The 19,516-nt window shown below is 45.3% G+C and overlaps 1 protein-coding gene across 2 annotated transcripts in view; it reads left to right on the forward strand.

Moving 5' to 3' along the window:
- The window catches only part of FTO (FTO alpha-ketoglutarate dependent dioxygenase), a 441,881-nt gene extending 429,799 nt beyond the window's left edge, over positions 1-12,082 (forward strand). For both annotated transcript variants that reach the window (XM_073225699.1, XM_037001457.2), the window contains one exon: positions 11,750-12,082. In XM_073225699.1, the coding sequence (XP_073081800.1) occupies positions 11,750-11,903 (154 nt within the window). In that variant the 3' untranslated portion in view covers positions 11,904-12,082. The remainder of the gene's footprint in view (positions 1-11,749) is intronic.
- Positions 12,083-19,516: the final 7,434 nt, after the last annotated feature.

Below are 19,516 nucleotides of genomic sequence, written 5' to 3' on the forward strand. Positions count from 1 at the left end.
AGGCATAAAGGCATGATCACCAAGTCATCATCCTTGATCACAGAACCCAGCAGCATGGATATTTATGTAGGTAAAAGCAATTTTAATTTCTAAGTGTGTGCTGCAGAAACAGCATCATCTGGTTCCTATGGATATAAAATTCAGGTGTGCTTTAGGCATAAGTGTAGGATGTTTCTGACATCTTTGGAGTTCAGGGGGCCTCTTAGCACACAGTCTTGTTGCTACAGTTGCTTGGACTTCTTGTCCTTCTACAGAAGAACTGCACCAAAATATCACTCTGTTCTTACCGTAAAATATCTACAGGCAAATGGAGCGGTTTATCTCTAATCTTGGAATGAAATGGCAGCTTAGAGGATCCATGGATTCTTTGGCTAGGATGACTATAGTGCCCAGTGGAGTCTGATACACGTGTTACCTCTGGGGGGATTAGAACTTGCCTGCAAAAATAGTTTTTGAATCAGAATGATAGCGACTTGTAGTACTTCTAGTTCTACCAACAAAGGGAGTGCAGTTTTGTAGAAAAATGTTGGACTAGTACATCACCTGAGTTCCAGTCCCAGCTATGTGACTTACAAGCATGTGACCTGGAACAAGGCCCCCGCTTCCTCATCTCCCAAACTGGAATAACACCTCTCTTTCCTATGCTGGTAGTGAGGGTCACTTGAGATAGAATATATGGAGGGAAATTGTGATGTTTACATGTAAAATTCCAGTTTTCTAGAGATGGGAAGAACCTTGGAGATTGTCTAACCCAACCTCTCATTTTATAGATCTGAGTGTTGATGGCCAGAGAGTCAAGATTTAGCCCAAGGTCACAGGGTAAGGCAGTTGCAGAACTGGGCCTAGAACTCCCAGACTGATGTTTTCCCACCATACCATCCTCTTTGTCAGTGGGTAACAGTGATACTTTTATTATTCCTCCTTTGATTATACCTTGTACTGTACCTCATACTTTTACTGTCATTTTTATAAGGTCGGTTTTGTAGCAGGGAAGTTAATTCCATTTTAAGGAGGTACAGTTCAGATGCAAGTTGCTTTCAATCATTTATGCATTCCACTGTGTTTATTGTGGCTGCAATATGCCAAACTCTGCTATAGGCTTGGAGGGCAAGCAGTGAGCAAGACGGTCAGGAATCTCTGCCTTCAGGGAGCTTATCATATACACACACACACACACACACACATACACATGAGATGGTATCAAGTGTTATAGGGAAAAATAGGACGGAAAAACAAGACAGGAGGGCTAAGGTCCAGGGGAGGGGAGATGTTGCCATCTTAACTAAGGCAGTCAAGAAAGGCCCCTCTGATTGGATTATATTTAAGCAGTGACCTGAAGGGGTCAGAGAGCAAGCCACATGGATATGTTAGGGGAAGAGTTTTCAAAGTAGAAGAAACAGCAGGTACGAATACCCTGAGAGTGTTCTTTGCCTGTTCAAGGAAGAGCGTTAAGCCAGTGTGACTGGAGTGAGCAATGGTACAAGTGGAAGGAGAGGTCTGAGAATCGGGCAGAGAGGAGGTACATCATAAGGAAGCTTGTGGACCATTGAACAAATCTTGACTTGTGCTCAGCCTTTAAGTCAGTGCAAGACATAAACTCATCAGAAGACTGGCATTTTATTTCATTTCGGCCCACCATTTTCTAATTCTGAATTTGGGCTGCTGCACACTTTTGGTGTTGGGCTACCCTGAGATTTCTACTCTAACTGCTGTTGTGTCAGTGAATGTTCTTAAAGAAGAGAAGAAAACAAAGGCCCAGCAGCCTCCTGTTCTGAAGAAGGTTAAAATAAACTTGGGAGATGTTTCTCGGCATCCATAAACCAATTAAGCAGGTTACACAGAAGTATTTCTAAAAACAGCACTACAGTGGAAATAGACTGACAGGTGAGCAGATGGGGGAGCCAACAACTCAAATTTATTTCACAGCTTACAACTCAAATGAGCGTTCCAAAGTTAGAACAGCTGGCCTTTTATTCTGTAAGCCACTGTCCTTTGCTTTGCTCATCTTTCAGGAGTATGAGTGGATTATGCTCCAATGGCCGACTGGCTGTCGGTCCTTGACTTTGCAGGGGAAAATCCTTTGTAGAAAACAGGCTTTGGATGTAAATCACGGTTTCTCTGTACTGCCTGCTGCTTCCTTGGGTTATAAAGTTTCTAGATTCTGGAAATCCATGACGCTGGCCTTGCAGCTTTTATTTTCATAACTGTATTCATTACCTATATGGCTGCTATTATCTGAGTCTGAGTAAATGGAACTTAACCAAGTATAGTCAAAAAAGCAAAATCATTAGATTTGCAGGAAGATGTATTTTTTTAATGTTACAGTGCATCTAAAAATCACAGCCTGAGTATAAGTTCCATGGAATCTTTCTGAAGTTTGAGCCTGTCCCATGCAAACTTTACTTAAGTTTCAAGCAACAGGGAAGTCAAGAAATTTGGAAAGGGTTATCTTTTGTCAATCGTAGCCCTTTGTGGGGTACTGTGTTGACAGAGGACAGCAGAGAAACCGTATTCTGTGGCTGAAAGGAGGGCTTGATTACTACCGAGTGGGGATTTTGTTCCAGTAATCGCATCAAATTGGACTTTCTGCCATGTTGTAGGTAGAGCCTTAATATCACTCATTAAGTCATATACCCATATGCTTTCCCTCCCAATGGCGGAGTCACTGGCAGAATATATTTTCTTCCAAAGTGTTTGTTTTCATTGTTGCCCTTTAAAAATAATGAGCTCATTCTATTCCCTTGCAAGCAAAGTTACTCTAGACTGCTTTGAAATTGTATATCTTTTGTTGAGCAAATTTCTGCAGTGGTTGCCTAGCTTTGTGTGCGGGGGAACCCAACCCGGCCTCTCTGAAAGCTCCTGACCAAGCTGCCTCAGACTTGATACATATAATCGTCCAGCCTATTTGACCTTTATATTGTTATCCTTGGCCAGGTAGAAGTCATGCAAGTTTCAGATGACCCTATCATGTGACCAGAGATCAAAGGTCAGCAGCTCCTAAATGTTCAGCTGTCAAGGTAGCCCATTCATCACTATCATTATGTAACCGACAGGCTGGCAAATGAACCTGGGGAGAAAATTGTTCTCAGCCCTCCACCTCCTGGGTTTACACCTCAGTGGTGGGCCAAGCGGTCTATCATATTAAGTAGTTCCACAGGCCTGTTGAGTCCCTGGAGTAGGGGGGAAGGACCCTGGAGTCCTATTCTTTGAGCTGGACCCTGGGAAGTCACTGGTCCAGTTGAGGGCCGGTGCTTAGAGGGCCACGTTGCATGTTTAAAAGCACCGACTCTGAGTCTAATGGCCTCCGAAATGGAGATGAATTAGTGTGAGTTCTTGAAGGACTCAAAGACACCCATATGTCCCGCCACCACATTCCACCTTCAGTATCTCTGTGGTCCTTTGTGGCAGACTAACATAGAGCAGAGTTTTCACAAACTGGCCTGATCTGAAGAATCTCTGTGAAAATTCAGATTGACAGGAACCCCCTCTGGACAGTCTGACTTTGGACTAAATGCCTTTGGAAACCTATATTTTTAACAAGAACCCAAAATGATTCTTTTGATGTCTATATTTTGGAATAGTACAAGGAGCTTGAGATTTGAAGTCAGACAATTTTGCCAAATCCTGACTCTATCCTTTATTTGGCTATGAAATCTCAGACAAGCTAGTTAATCAGGGCCTCAGTTTCTGTTTTGAGGACAAATATTGAAATAGAAGATGTGTACAGGACAGAGTACTCAGTACTTTTTAATGGCTATTTTTAATGTTTTTATTAGCATTACTACTGTTTCTTTGGTCTGAGAGGAGATGTCATTAGAAGAGCATTGGTGTGAGAGAGAATTCCTTTGTAGTTATCTCCCATAACAACAAAAACTGCTAAAAGACTTATAGGGCAGTTTCAGAGGGGTAAAGAGATGTGAGGATCATCCAGTGTGACCATATGGGTCAGGAAGATGCCCTGGCCCCGGTGGGGGCAGCAGATACTGGCAGGAGAGGGGGACCAGGCATGGCACCCACCACACCACGAAAGACAGAGTGGAGCTGCCTGTGAGTTATTCCATTCGCACCAAGGGCCCCTCACTTTTTTGCCAGCGGAGGGCCTTTGCAGTACACATCTCTTCATCTCCCGACCTCCTGGAGGTAGTGTCTGGGCACATTTATCCTTTACCCTAGGGTCCTCTCTGGCGGCCTTTGCCATAGGAGGGAGAAGCTCTCCCCAGTGACTTGGAGTAGGAGGAAGCCCTGGTTCTATGAGCCAAGAGGATGGGAACCCCTACTAAAGGGAACTCTAAATGTCCTCTTTCACTAAACAAAACAAAATGAGAAACCCTGATGTTCATGGTTATTGGGCTGTATAGTATATCAGTGCTGTATTTCAGGGAAGTTATAGGTTGTATTGGCATTGAAGCAAGAATTGGGAACCATGGAAACCAATGTTTATATAGAAAATGTCATTTACGTTCCAAACAAATGTGGAGGAAATGAGTCATTTACAGCAGCTGGGCACTGCCTGACTGTTCTCCCAGAGAGGAGAATGGATGAGCCCCACAGTAGGTACTCCATAAATATGCCGTTGGTTGACTAAGATCCAGACAGCAGGGTTACCCATACTGAATGGCACAACAATTTCTTGAGAAAGGGCTGGTTATCCATGTGCTTGACGGCACAAGCATTCAAAAGCATTTTGGGGACATTTGGTTTTTAAAGCACCTAAGCAGACTCTCTTATATTAGGGTTTTAACTTTTTCTCTGAAGTGTGAGGCCCACAAGTAGATTGTTATACAAGTAGAAGATAAGCCAAGCCTAGTTTCTCAAGTGGTCATGGTTGAAAAATACTACCTACCAAACAGGTATGTTGACACAGGGAAAGCTGACCCAGGGGCCAAAGTTTGGCTTGTCCTCACTCTGATATGTGTTGACTTTACTGATCTGGAAACATTAACATGCAGCACAGAGACAAGAAGTTAAAAGCCTTTCAAAGAGAAAGTGAACATGTCCTTTGTTGAAACTCATTTAGGAATTGGATTTGCTTAGTGGTTCTGCAAAGGTAAACTGAGTCATACCAATTTAACAAACTGATTTTATAAAGCCAACTTTGCCAAAGTAGGCCATTATGACAGATAGGACAGGGTGGAGATTTATTTGCAAAGTTGTCTGCAGTGCCATCATGGCAGTAACAGAAAATCCCAGGAGACAAATTATAAATTCATTAACTCACCCTTTCCAAAGGATTTAGCATGTCAGGGGCAGATCATTATGAACTGGTCTGCACACTCTTCTCGCCACTGATTATTTGGAGCAAAGCATCATGAGACCATCAAAAACACTGAGATTGAGTGGCTTCTCAATTTCGAATCAGGATTAGGTTGGCAGTGTAGTGATTAACATAGACACCATGAAAGTCAGAATTATGCATGAGAATACTGGAACTGTAAATTAGGTACTGTCAGGGATATAGATACCATGGTATATGAAATATACTTTCTTCAAACACTGGAATCACCCTGTGTGGCAAGATGCTGCAACTCTTACAGGCCCAGAAAGACCCATAAGAAAAGAGAACATTCAGGCACCAGTCAATTCTCTTGCTCCCCCCAAAGCAGAAGAGGCTATTGAGATATTTGCCCCTTTATATCGCTATTTCTTGTTTGTTTTTATGCTGATCCTGGCAGTTGCATTTTGCATGTTAAATCTAGATTTGAGGTGAAACCCCACCCATGTTTCCTATGTGCATGAGGCCTCTTACGCTTCGATTCTGGCTTATATTATTTGAAAGAATGCATTCTGATGTAGCTGATATCCTAAAACAGACTCCTGTTTAACATTAGCCAGAATGACTGTCAACTCCTCGTTGTAAATTAAAATTCCAGAAAAGACTCTGACTTGAAGAAGAGTGCCCTTTTTCAGTCACTGGATATTTTCTGATGAAGTTGTTAGTTTAAATTGCTCCAGTTTTTACAAGTATGATTTCTTTCATTTTTATTTACAAGCAGTACAAGCGCCTCTGGCCAACATTGCATAATCAGCTGTGCTTTTAAAATACGACCTGTTTCTATACATACAGGAAAGAGAGATTGAGGCAGAATTATAAGTTGTGTGGTATTTTACATATTTTAAAGGGCTTTTATACACATTCCTTGATTTTTATCTTCACATAAACCAGTGAAGCAGAGAAGCATTAGTTTCATGTAACAGTTGAGGAAACTGAGAGGTTGAGATATTTTTCTCAAGGTCACCCCAAGAATATACTTAGAAGTAGTTTATGCTCCTGAAAGATTGAATGTGTATCTTTTATTTCTATGGACTATAGATGCTTATGCATAAGAATCTCAAAGTTGTTAGAATGAAAAGAAAAAAAAAGAAAGTTTTGTCAGTCGTTTGCCATAATAATAGCACTTCTAGAAACTTGAAGAAAAAAAAAAGGCATTTTGCTCTTTCTTTTCCCCCCTGAAATGGTTTAGAATCTCCTGAACATCCAAATTTGGCAAGAACAGCTAAGTAGTCAGAGGACAGGAACCATTTTAGCACGAATGAGAATCCATGAGAAAGATGGAATGCGGTGGAAAGGGCACCCAGCCAGGTATTCAGGGTCTGGCCTAGCCCTTGTCCTCCCGCTTATGATTGGTTAACCTTGGGTAAGGCAACCTTCACTCAAAGTGGGGATCAAACACCCACCTAAGGTTATTGTGAAAATCACATAAAATAGTGTTGTGTATTAAGAGTCTTTTGGACTGGTAATCAGTGTACAAAATGTAATTATTTTAAACAGGAGTTGCTCTCTTCTTTCCCATTGAAGAATTCTCTCTTAGAAGTTCATTTTTTTTGTCTCCTCAATAGCCTGTGCTTAGTAGTGTTTCTCCATCAAGTTCTAGTTTGTTGTACTTTTTTTTTTAAGCTTTCTTATCCAGATGAATCTTTTAGCAGAAACCATTTCTCCTGAAATCTTTATCATTTCATCAAGAGTTATAAAAATGTTACCTTCCCTTCCTTATTTGTTGCAGAATTTAGGGACAAGGAGGAAGACCATACATGTTTTCTTAAAATCAATGGCCAGCACATTACTGTAAAACCTATTGATTAAAAACACAAAGTATAATGTTAGTCATTTAGTCTGTGAAGTGATGCAATAAGGGAAGAAATTTATCCTTTGACTTTTGCATTAACCTTTTATTGACTGCTTGCATACCCATAATTAACACACACTTTAGCTCAAGTGGTTAATTTTAGCATGGCGACCAGTGCTCACTAATGTAGCTGCAGTCCTGATCCTCCAAATGTAAGTGCAGCCCTGGGGAAATCAGTGGGCAGTGCGGCCCTGTGGGAGGAACGGGGGAGCCTGCTGGACAGTCTGCTACCAGGCCAGCCGGTGTGACACCTTCAGTTACTTTCTGTTACGTCACTAGGTCATTCAAGGAGAACCAGGCCTGAGTAGCACGAATTTTGGGATGGCTTACAGGGTTCTTTGAATCGAAAGAACGTGAATTTGGGAGGGAGAGAGATGAAGTTAATATTATTTTCCTTTGCTCCCCTTGCAGTATTTCATGGAAGGGGCGGGGTTTTCTGAGTAGATCCAAGTTTATTTGCTAACCCAAGAAGCATTAAAAATACGATTTCCCAGTAGGAGAGGAGTAGAGAGGTCAGGGTTGAAAGGGGAAACAGTAACTTTCTCACTGTTTTGCTGAGTGCAGAATGATCTGTCCTGGGGAACACTGAGTTTAAGGGAATTTTTTTACCTTTCTTCAGAAATCTCATCGAGCTCTGGTCACTGAAGCTGACTCATTTTCATGCAAAGGCTGGGTAGGGTGTCACCTGAGATCCCTTGTTTTCTGGGTAGAAAGGTGTCCCAAATAGAAATATTATTTGAACCAAACCCAGAAGCCAGCTTGCCCATGCTTTCATACCCACGCAAGGCCCTGGGTCAGCAGCAGCCCCTCGGTTTGCCGTGAGGGCTGTCAGCACCCACTGGCCGGCGGGGCCGGGGCCACGGCTGCTGGAGCAGACTGGAGGAGTGGGGAGCCAGGAGGCTGGGCCAGCTTAGTGGCTCTTTGGGTTGCAGGAAAGCCTGGCTCAAACAGTAACAGCTCATGAAACTGAAACACCTAAGCATCCCTCACTTTAAGTGAGGTTTGATCCAGCTACTCAAAGGATAACACCCAGGGTCCAGCCCCCTGCTGCGTGGCAGCAAAATGGCCAGGGCGGTTTCAGATCTACATCCCAGTAGCTGAGAGGAGACAAGAAAGTCTTTTCCCTTACCTCCCATACCACTGCTCTGGTTTATGTCTCATTCTCGTTCCCAACTGGGTCATGTACTTCGCCCTACACCATGTCCTGTGGCTTGGAGAGTGGGGCGTGCTGATTGGGCTCAGCTAGTCGAGGCTTTTCCCTGGCTGGAGAGGTGGAGCCAATCCCACCCAAGCCTCGTGGCTGAGCAGGGAGAAGGGATGGATTCCCTACAGGAAAATCAGAATCTTCTTGGTGGGAAAGGTGGGATTCTACATGAGACACAAATGTTCACCACAGCCGGTATTCCTAAAACATTTCTCAAGTGGATTTGGGGCCCCTGCATTTTGCAAGAGACTATAAATACATGCAGTAAGAAACCATCTGGTGAATGCCAAATCAATCTGAAACAACCACCACTTAGAAAGTCCGATGACAGTGCCTTTCTTGAATTCTAGTTCCTCAGGAGCAACTGCCAAGCCTTTCTGAATCTGAGTATCTTAGCCTGCCCTTGCAAAGTTGTAGCAGCTTGAATACATAAGCCTCAGCATCCCAGAAAGTCACATTGTGATAGGATTCAGCCACAGGCTCAGTTTGATTTAAGCCAGAAAGAGCTGCTTCTGTATCTCCAGTGCTTCCCTAGAAAGAGCCCGTCGGGAGGCCATAGGTGCCGCCAGCGTGGAGGGCAGGACTGGCGCGGGTAGCAGGCAGCCACTTATGGGCAGCTCTTGTGCGTCCAGCACTAGTACTAGAAGTAAAAGCAATGATGGTCATAATAATATTTAATACTTGGTGAGTGCGACCATGTGCCAGGCAGTGTTCTAAGCATTTTACCTGTATTAATTTATTTAACCTTCGCAAACAACCCATAAGTAAGGTACTGTCACTATCATCATCTTTCCCACTTGACAGACAAAGAAACTGAGGTTCAGCAAGGGTCAGAAACATGCCCAAGAGGTCATGCTCTAGGAAGCAGCAGCTCCAGGTATGCAGAGAACCCCTCATACCTGCCTCAGTCTACCTACTTCTTTACCTTAGGAAATTGACACCTCAGAGAGGCAGAATGAGGGATTTGAGATTGAGAAAACCCAAAGGGGGATGTGCCTTCAAGTGTTCTCAGCTCCTTCTTTTTCAAGTCCATAGTCTGATGTGCTGTTGAATCAGACAATATAATTGGAGTTGGGGGGTGACTGTCCTTCTGGTAGGTAAATACAGCACCTCAAACAACTAGCTCTCTGCCAGCTCCAGTGGCTACCATTTGGAAATTGGCAAGGAGCACTGGGCATTGAAGGAAGGGTTTCAAAGTGACCTTGAGAGATCTAAGACCTTGAAGAAACACAACCAAGAGTTTTACCCTTAGTCAGAGGAGGCAATGAATACACACAACCCCTAGCCACCAGGGCCTGCATGAAAACAAGGTCCCACACCAGTCAATTCTTTGATGGGAAGAACAATGGCAGAAAATCACAAAGCAGACTTTTTCCAAAATGAAAGCTAGTGGGCTTGGAAGCTTATACAACATGGCATATGTGCAACAGAATTTAATATTTTTAATACTCTGTCAAAGTGAGGGGGCAAACCTGTTTGACAGGTGAAGAAGGATCTCTATTGACTTTTCACAAACCTTATGATATTCTAGGTGGATCAACACTTATCACAGCCCTTTAATCTGCCAACCAGGATAATGTGTGCACAGATAATTTATCCGCTGAGAGATTGAAATGCTCAATTTGGAATAACTTTCCCTACCTAGTAAATTGAGCATTACTCTGTGATGCTGAGGTGAAGAGATAGCACAATTTTAAAAGCGTTGCAGAGTTCCTTTGTAATTAGTCGCAGCTTCCCTTGAATATTAATTCCCCTCCATCCCTTTCATGTGATTTAGGGACCGTCTCTAGCACTGCAGAGATGCACATGGTCTCCGACACTTACTAGGAAGTAGTGCGCGGAATGCTCCCTCTGTTCTTCGGTGCTATGTGGGGCTTATCAGTGCAAACAGTTTAATATTTATGCTAAGAGGATTGTCAAAAGCAGCTTCTGTTGCTTTAATTCTTGTTTTAAATAAATAATGAGAACATTTAAACACATTACTCTTCTTGGGGCCCTGAGGTCAGCTAATCTTATTATTTATGAAGTGATGTGCTACATAATAGTACTTAGTGCATGTTAACAGACGCTATTATCAGGGCCTGATGCGGAGAGCTGAAGATATATTGCAATGTTACGTGTAATGTACGACGGATTGAGTGCATGGGATGCCAGCGTAGCAATTAACCACATGAGAAAATAGGTGTAAAGGTGAAGTATGTTTTCCCATGGGGATCCCCTCACCATTAATAATTCCCCAGAGAAGAAGATGTCTTTTAGTTAGGAACCTTCCCTACCATCAGGCTTGGAAGCAGGGCCTCCTGGATATTCCATTCTTTGTGAGATATTTCCTTCTTCAGTTAGTCCTCCACAGAAGACAGATAGCAGGATGACCACTTCTTAACTGATTCGGAGCACAGTGCAGAGAAGGGGAGGGAATGAGGGGTGAGGGGGGACCCCTGTCACTCTTCCAGTTGTGCTCATCATATCTATTTTTGGTGCACACACTTTCTCCACCACATGCTCCATGAGAATAGAGAAATGGTTCATTCCTTATTACAATTTGTGGTTCCTTCTTTCCAATCCTTTTTCAGAAAAATAAAGCTAAAGCCATTAGCTTTCCCAGACCAGTTTTAAATAAGCTGGTCTCCCCGAGAGGTAAATGCCTACCAAAGTATGATGATGTGGCCCCAACATTTTTCCTACGAGGCTATAATTTAGTTGCATGTGATAATTAATTTCTCTACTATTGATGAATAATCCATTTAATAAAAACTGTGATTTAAGTGTTTTCCTTAGGGAGTAACTCTTGCTAGCCTCTTAATTTAATTTTGTGGAAGTTTTCCCCACCTCTTCATCAGTGGAAAAGATTATTAACCTCTATTTGCATATATCCTCATAAGTCGGTCTCTCCGCGGAGTGCCTCTTTCTGAGCACAGCAAGCTGGGACACTTGCAAATCTCCAGGATCTCCAAAGTCAATCCTGGTCTGTAATATTGTTTAATCTATTCTTGAATGTTTTAATGCAGTAAATTCAATTTAATCTTTCCCAGTAATCTAGTAATACATCGAAATCCCACAAACATTTAAATCTGATAATGGCTTAATCACACACTTTAAATAACAGTTGAGATAATGAAAAAATAATTCACCATTTTAAGGGCAGAGTAACTGAATTTCCCTGATGATTGGCTTCTATGAAGCCACTAGAGATAACACAAATCTGAGAATTGTAAAAAAAAAAGAAGTTCCAGCACCATAAAGAACAATTCTTCCTGTGTATGAACACCTGCTTTCTGCCTTGCAAACCCACTCTTCCTCATCGCCAGCCCCCTGGAGGATTGTCTCTAGAGCATTTGGCAGTGTTGTGCCACGCTGCCCACGGGTTTGGTTTTTCCAGGATTTCCTCTGGTGGATTAACTGCCTATTCTTACTCTTCCAGGTGCCAGTCACGAATTGCCCGAACTTTACCTGTGGATCAGAAGCCAGAATGTCGGCCGTATTGGGAAAAGGATGATCCTTCCATGCCTCTGCCATTCGATCTCACAGACACTGTTTCTGATCTCAAAGGTCTGCTTCTGGAAGCAAAACCCTAGAAGGTGTGCAAGTCCCAGGTAGAGGAGGAAAAGATATTTTTGGCTTCCTCCCTCTCACCCTTGTCATGAGCTTGGACGAAGGTGATGTAGGTAGACTTGACCTTTAGATTATGGAACCTGAGTCCCAGTTGAAAGCAGCTAAGGAATGGAACCCATGAATATTAAAATGTTTAAAATGACACAGTGTTATAATCTGATTTGTAACGAACTAAGAACCTTCCCCCAAAAACTATTCCCCTGTTGGATTCTTTTATATGAGCTATTCATCTCCCAAGGGCCAAGGCAGCAGGGGAGAGCCCAGAACCTGGCCCGCTTCCCACCTTCCTGAACCTTTTCAGAGACTCTAGACTGGATGATGCCACAGTCACTGGGGGGAGAGCTCAGAGAGCTCACCCAGTGTCTCACCACACCCTTGAGGGGCTGCGCCCTCCAGCATGGTAGCCACTAATTAGATGTGGCTGCTTAAATTTAATCCAATTTGAATTATTGCTCAGTTGTACTAGCCACATGTCGAGGGCTGAGTAGCCACGTGTGGCTCGTGACTCTTGTATCAAACAGCAGACAGAGAACATGTCATCACTGGGGAAAGCTCTGGTGGATAATACTTCTATAAAAAGTGGGAGAACAAGAGATTCTCATTCCCAGTTCTCTCAGCCACTAACCCCATCAGTGAAATAAATTAAAAGAGAAATGACTCATTGAAAGAACTGCCTCTCTCCCTCCTCAAAGACAGACCTAGTGAAAGCCTGAGTCAGTGAGCTCTGCACTCAGCACCCAGGAACGGAGAGGTACTGAACATTAAACTCAAGTTGACATCCTGTCGTTCGGAAGTTTCCCTGATCTAATAAACAGCCCTATTTAGGTGGCTTCATGAAGTTAACCTGCACAGAACGTTTTTCCTCTAATTCCCACATTCATATGTACTGACAAGTGGTATAGAGGCTCCAGGAGCCCAGTGCCCCCCTGACCCCCATGACACTGGCACCTTAGAGAGGTGGTGTGGAGGAGCCCGGATCAAAGCTCCCACAGGCTTGTGACATTTAGCATGGTCCCATGCCTCAGTTTCCCCATCTATACAATGGGGATGTTAAAGGTACCAACTCAGAAGGTGAATATTAAGTGAAATAACTTAGCTGCAGAGTCAGAGTAAATATTAGTGCTGTTATATATTAGTAAGTTGCCCTGATTTAGACGTTTTTCCCTCCCTTCCTCTATCCTTCTGCTAGTTTTGTCTCGTGATGCCATGAACACATGACTCCTGCCCTTTGGTGACCCCAGAAATCGTGAGAATAGCGATTCCCCCCTCTCCCACCCAAGCCTGCCGCTTCTCTTGTAGTTGTTTGCAGTAGTTGGGAAGCTGAAGAGCTGTTATTGCCCATTGAGAGGCACACTGAGATCAACCTCCTGCCTGCCACTCACTTTTCGCTGGTTCACGGTGTGCTTCCACCCCACAGAGTGACCAGCTGGAGGAAGGCCACCTTGTGCAAAGTGGCCAGCTCTCCTTGAGGCTCAGGTCTCTTGGACTTTGCATGAGTCGTCCCAGTTCTTGAGCCTCGATTTCCTCCTCAGCAGAAGGAAGAGAAAATGCTGCCTTGCAGGTTTGCTGTAGAGATTAAATGAGATCATGTAGGCAAGGAGCATGTGGCACACAGAAGTCACAGACCAGAGCCCCCTCAAGGCCACCCAGCCCAGTGTTGTGTTTTGCCCCTACAAAGTTTTTTGTTAGATTTTATAAGGTGTCAATACATACAGATTGAGAGATTTTATGCAAAATGAAAATGTGTGCATTCTCTTTAGACGTCTGAACATCTGGCAGCCCTAGTTGTCCCTCTGGCATGGCAATGAGCTGAGTAGTGTCTTCTCGCTGTTAGGTGGGGTCTGAACCCCCTGCTGCCCTGTTGCTCCCTACTATCACTTATTGTAAACCTCACCTGCTTCACTCCTCCCTGTCGGCACTCTCCAAGCCTGCTTGCTGGCACCCTTCCAGTAGGAGAAAATGACAACATCTAGTGCTTACCCCAGTAGAGGTGCGTTACTGTGGCGCTCTGTTTGTGGACTGCTTGTTGTAATATGTCATGTACATCACAGAACATTCATGAACGATAAAAATATTAAAAGGATGAGATAAAGCAAGAGAGGCTCTGCTCTTTCCTCCTTATCCGTGGGGGGGGGGCTGTTTCTGTGGCGGGGGAGGGACCGGGACCCAGTGGAGGTGGTTCTCAAAGCCCTTCAGGCAGGGCCACATCATGTGCAGCCAGGGTTGAAGAAACCACACTACCCATCATGAACTGGAAATGTGAGATCACATTTTGTCAGAAGAAATGGTGGCTTTCAGTGAACATGAGGCTGATTGTGGTTGAGGATTACATATGCTTGTGGCAGAGAGTGGGTGTCAGGCGAGTAGAAGGTGGGGAGGCAAGAGATAAACGGGCTGGTAGGCTGGCTGGTAGCCCTGACAATCAGCTCAGTCCCTGCAGGGCCAAAGGCAGGCCCGTTTCCCTCTGTGAACTAGTGAAGCACTGTCCTGGGCACACTGGCCCCGTGTGTGGCTGAGGGAGCAGGGAGACCATGCCCCGGGGCCACCTTAAGTGAGCAGCCCCCACCTGCTGAACTGCCAGGCTTCCCCAGCCCCCAGCCCCAGCTGCCCTGACGAAAGTGACCTGAAGAGATTCCCTGCCCCCGCCAGCCTTCCTCTCACCCACCAAGCTTCCTTGACCATCCACCACAGCCCGGTGAATCCAGACAGGTCCCTGCCTCCCGAGGGCTCCTCCGGGCCAGCCCCCATGCCAGCTGCCACATGCAAAGTGACCAAAATAGGGACCCACCCGGTGGTGGGGAGACAGTGAACCAGCAAATAAGTAACAAGATGGTTTCAGATCACAGTGAGTGCCAGGAAGGGAGCCGGCTGGGTGAGGCACACAGCGCAGCTGGGGGGTCTTAGATTAGGAGGTCGGGGAAAGGAAGTGATGGGGAACAGCTTTCCAGGACAGCGAGCAGCTAGTACAGGTCTCTGAGGCAGGAGAGTGCTTGGAACAGGGTGCTCCTGGGAGAAGGCGGGCCACTGCGGCCAAAGCAGAGGAACGAGGCCGAGCAGGGGAGATGCGGTGGAGAGGAGACAGGACCGGTGTGATTTGGCTTCGAGTGCCCCAGTCCTTCATCCCATCACCCCCATTCCCGCAGGACAGCTCCAGTCTGGTTCCCTACCCTGTAGAGGCAAGATGTTCTTCCTGAGATCCTGCCCAAATCCTCCTCCCATAACTGCGGGCTGGAAGGTTCTTCACAGGGAAGGGTGGGCATAACTTGGGATATTCTCAAGTCCTCGGATGGTGACTCTGGCTGCTCTCTGGGCTCCAATGGGTCTCAGAGCAGGTGGACTCAAGGGACTTTCCCACACCCCAGAGCGACACCTTGAGCTGGAGACAGTGGCCTGCAGCCCCTCCCCGTACCAGGGTGGGTGTCCTGGAGCCTCACCCCAACAGCACCTGCAGCTTGGTGGCTGCATCCACGTCACCTCCACAGAGCCTCAGCCCAGGGGAGTTTGCTAGACAGGAAAGAGCAGGGTCATGGCATCGCTTATGACACAATTTTAGTATTAAGCTTCTAAATCCATCACTAACTAAATCGAGGGATGCTAGAAATGAGATTCCCTGGGCCCTGGTTAATGGGTACCCCACATCCAGTGGAAGATTTTCAGTGTGTTTCAAGGGAGGGTATTTTCCAATGCAACTTTTTTTTTTCCTGCTCTAGTTAAGGCTGATTTTACCACTGGGCAAATTGCATACATTTGGATCCATGCCATGCTAAATACTGTTTATTTTGGAGATCTGTCAGAGGCAAGTGCATGGAAGATGGAGGATTTCTTATTTGAAAAGGCAATTCTCATCCAAATGGATTGAGAAGGAGAGGAGCAGTATGGATTAAAGTGGGCTGCAGTGGCAATGCTGTGTATCCAGTTTGCCTTTGTTACTTTGTGATTAAACGGTATTTTTAATTAAGTTTCATTGGGAGCCATAGGTATCACAGTGGTGAAATCAATTTGACAGCCATAAAGGGGGAGGAAAGGCCCAGGAGTGTTGTAAAGATTGGGGCTGCAGGGATAGCAGGGAAAGCCGGGCAGCGTTGGGAGGCCGGAGTGGGGAAGGGAGCGGCAGGAGAGGCAGCCAGGGTGTCAGCAGGCCAGCCAGGGCGCCTATCCTGCAGCGGGGCTGGCGCTGGGCTGGGAGGCTGGTTTCAGTGGCTGTCAGGAAAAGGGGTATGCCCGGCTCTCTGGCTCTCCTGAGAGACCCCTATGGATTCCCAGGAACTCCAGGAAAGTGTCTGAAGGGTGTGTTTATCCTTCCTCTTTTGTTGATGAGGAGAATGCATGCATGTCCCTGTGCAGGCTATAACCTGGAAGGACCAGACACAGCGCTGCCCCACAATCCTTCATCCTGTAGGCCTGCTCCCACAAAACAGCTCCAAATCCTATTCTCTATACCCTGTAGCAGCACGGCATTCTACCTGACATCCTGCCCAAATCCTCCTCCCATAATTCAAAACTAGTCCCCTCTGCACTTCCACTGTATCTATCCTGTTACCATTGACCAGATTTTCAGGATCTTCTGATTCTGGCTGCAAACTTCCCGGGTTTGAATCCTGGTTCTCTGGGTGATCCTAAGGCTACCCACCCATGCAAACTTTTGTTTTCTTGTCTCCAAAATGGGAATAATAGCAACGTATCTACCACCTAAATTTGTTGTGACAATTAAATAGCATGCCTATAAAATGCCTCCAGCAGTGCCTGGCCTATGCAGGGCTTCAGTGAGGTGCCAGCTATGAAAATTGCTATCCCAGTTTCCCAGGGCAACAGTTATAGCTCTGTGACTTGGACAAACCCCTTGGCCTCTCTGTGGTCCAGTCTTTGTTTATATAACAGGGTTGGTGATAACACCTCGCTTGACGGACTATTCTGTATCACCAAGATCATGCCTCATTCTTAGTGCCAGAATATTATGTTACCACCCCACATTTTCCCATTTGCTCCTCACAGCATCCATTTTTTTCTCTAGACAGATGGCATGGAACTTTTTATAAATGAGATACTATGAAAAATGATTCCTTGGTATTCCCATTACTACAGAAGGATTAGGTCACCCATTGCAATTTTACATTTGCTTAAAAAATTCTTGCCATCTCCTTCTAATGGATGATCTGTGAACAACAATTGTTTATTGACTCTGAATGTCTAAGTACGAGGGCCAGTCTATTTCAAGGGGAGGGAAGCATTAATTAACTTGCAGCATTAGATTCAGTGATTCTTTTCCAATGATGCAGTTCATGACTCTGCTTGCATTTACTTTTCATCAGTCCTGAAAGAATTGAGGTAAAATAGTTCCTCTGCACATGTGTGTCAAGCTAAATGGATAACAGCAGATACAGATCAGTTTGCCTGTCTGCACTTGCCTTTAGACAAAATTCATCAATTTTACAAAAGCCACTGACTAAACATGGCACCAATACAAATGAAGTACTGCTAGCATGCAAGTTTTCCCTGTTGTTTTTAATCTGGTAAGTGCGGTACCTTTCCTGCTGAGAGATGGAAAGTGCTGGCCTAGGACAGCACTGCGCCCCGGATGGGGACAGAAAGGTCAAAGCCATTCTACAGGAAGTTCAGGGAAAGCCTAGCGGTTCTGGGCCCTGTGTGCTCAGAGCAATTCTGACCAGCTTGGTTAGCTGCAGGAAGGACCTCTGCAGTCTTACAAGGTATTAAAATTGAAAGACCCCAGATTAACATGCCCTTACTGGTGCCAGTTTCAAAGGGACCCTGCTTGTCCTTCCAGCTTCTGAGACAAAGAGAGGGTTTGCAAACTGGATGAAACCGCACAGGAAAAACCTGGCAGCACTATGTGGCTCAGCCTGATTGAGACATTTGGGGAGACTTTGTAAGTGCTAAGACCCTATGCAAATCCAAGGCTTACTATTTATTATTTGCTATTATTTGTGAAACCGATTTAATTTGGGCAGGTAGTGGAAGAGTTTGTGTACATGTTTGTCACTTCTAATCAGGCAAGGCCAGTCTCATGCAGGACTGGTGTATGGCTCGCTTTTGAGGCCATACAAGCATCTGGAGCATGGGGGAGTATAAACACCTCCTGCACAAGAATGGTCTCAAAGAATAATGTTTAAGGCCTCTTGTGAAATTTTTCAAATGCTGAACACCTGGCAAAACACCATACCTGTGTAGAGATACGTTCAGCACGTTGGCACACACAGATGGAGGGAGTGGGCTTTTATTAGTTTCTTTGCAAAACTGCAGTCTCCAATGGAAACCCCTGGTTACCTTTCCAAACAGGGCGTTCTGTTTTTCACTGGGGAGCACGCTCAGTTAACCCAGCAACCCCAGGGCCCCAAAAGGGCTGAGTCCATTTCCCAGGGCAGCGAAAGCTACCACTCCCAACTCATCCAACACAGAAACCTGGACCTCTGGTCACCCTCCTGCCCACTCCCCCTCCCCCAGTACTTCAGACAGAGATTTCCAGTTGATTACGCCTTGATTAGAGTTGGGAAAGAGGCAAGCCAGGTATACTGGATTCTCGTTGTCCTCCCCTCCCCTGCTCCCAACCAGGGGCAGCCCGAGAGGCCTCATGGCAAACATGGGAACAATCAAGCCCTGTTTACCATGGACGCTTCGTTTTCTTCTCTCCAAACCAAAACAGAGTTTAGTAGGCAGCGTATTTCATACATGCCTCTTGATCAATGGAATGATCTGTCAGAAGCCATTAAAGCCCCCATTAGCTTGAATGCATTCAAAGCTAAACTATTGGATCATTTAAGGGCCGCAGTGATTGTTTTTAATATACTGTACATTGATTTCTCCCTGTGAGCAGCAACATAAGTTTGAAACTAACTGTGTATGACTAAGGCTTCATTTGCTGTCTCCAGCCTCCTTGAGAAGCATGGTTTCACTTCGACCAGAAATATCTGTGTATCGTTTTTAAAGAGATGCAGACCCTATTAGATTCCCCCAGTTTCAGACTGGGTTGGGTTGTTATTTTTTTCCCCGAGCTTTCTCCCATTTCTTTGTACCCATTAAGTGAGCTGTGCAGGCAGAACAGGAGAGGCATCCCTGCCAAGGACCCTCAAGTGAAGGTAGCGGGGGAAATTTTTCTGAAACCGTGAAGCCCCAGCTGAGGCCAAAATCGAAGTGAATTTGACAGCCTTGGGCCAGCAAAACTCTGTGCCCAGCCCAAAGCAACAGGAGCTCTGGCTGCTCCAGAGGCCTCCTTGCTGAAGGTGGAAGAGCCGGGTGAGGAAGGAGACGAGGCCCCAGCCTTTGGCTGCTGGAGTGCCAGCTGTTGGTACTGCTGACTCTTCTTCTGAGCCTTAGCCAAATGGATTCTTCTAGCAAACACTCGTGATGCCTCCCTGAGGATCAGACTCTGTGCTGGGCGTGTGAAGTCCCTGCCCTCAAAGTCCCAGCATTTCTGGTCTCAGCCCCTTGCTCATTTTAATACAGAGCTGGAGAATAAGAGCGGCTGGGTGACAGAAGCAGTAGTTGACGCGTGTTCAAAGGCACGTATCCCCAAGAGAAGATTTCACACATTGCACCCATTTTATAGATGGGGAATACAGAG

The sequence above is a fragment of the Manis javanica genome, chromosome 17 (assembly GCF_040802235.1).
Source record: "Manis javanica isolate MJ-LG chromosome 17, MJ_LKY, whole genome shotgun sequence".
Taxonomy (NCBI): domain Eukaryota; kingdom Metazoa; phylum Chordata; class Mammalia; order Pholidota; family Manidae; genus Manis; species Manis javanica.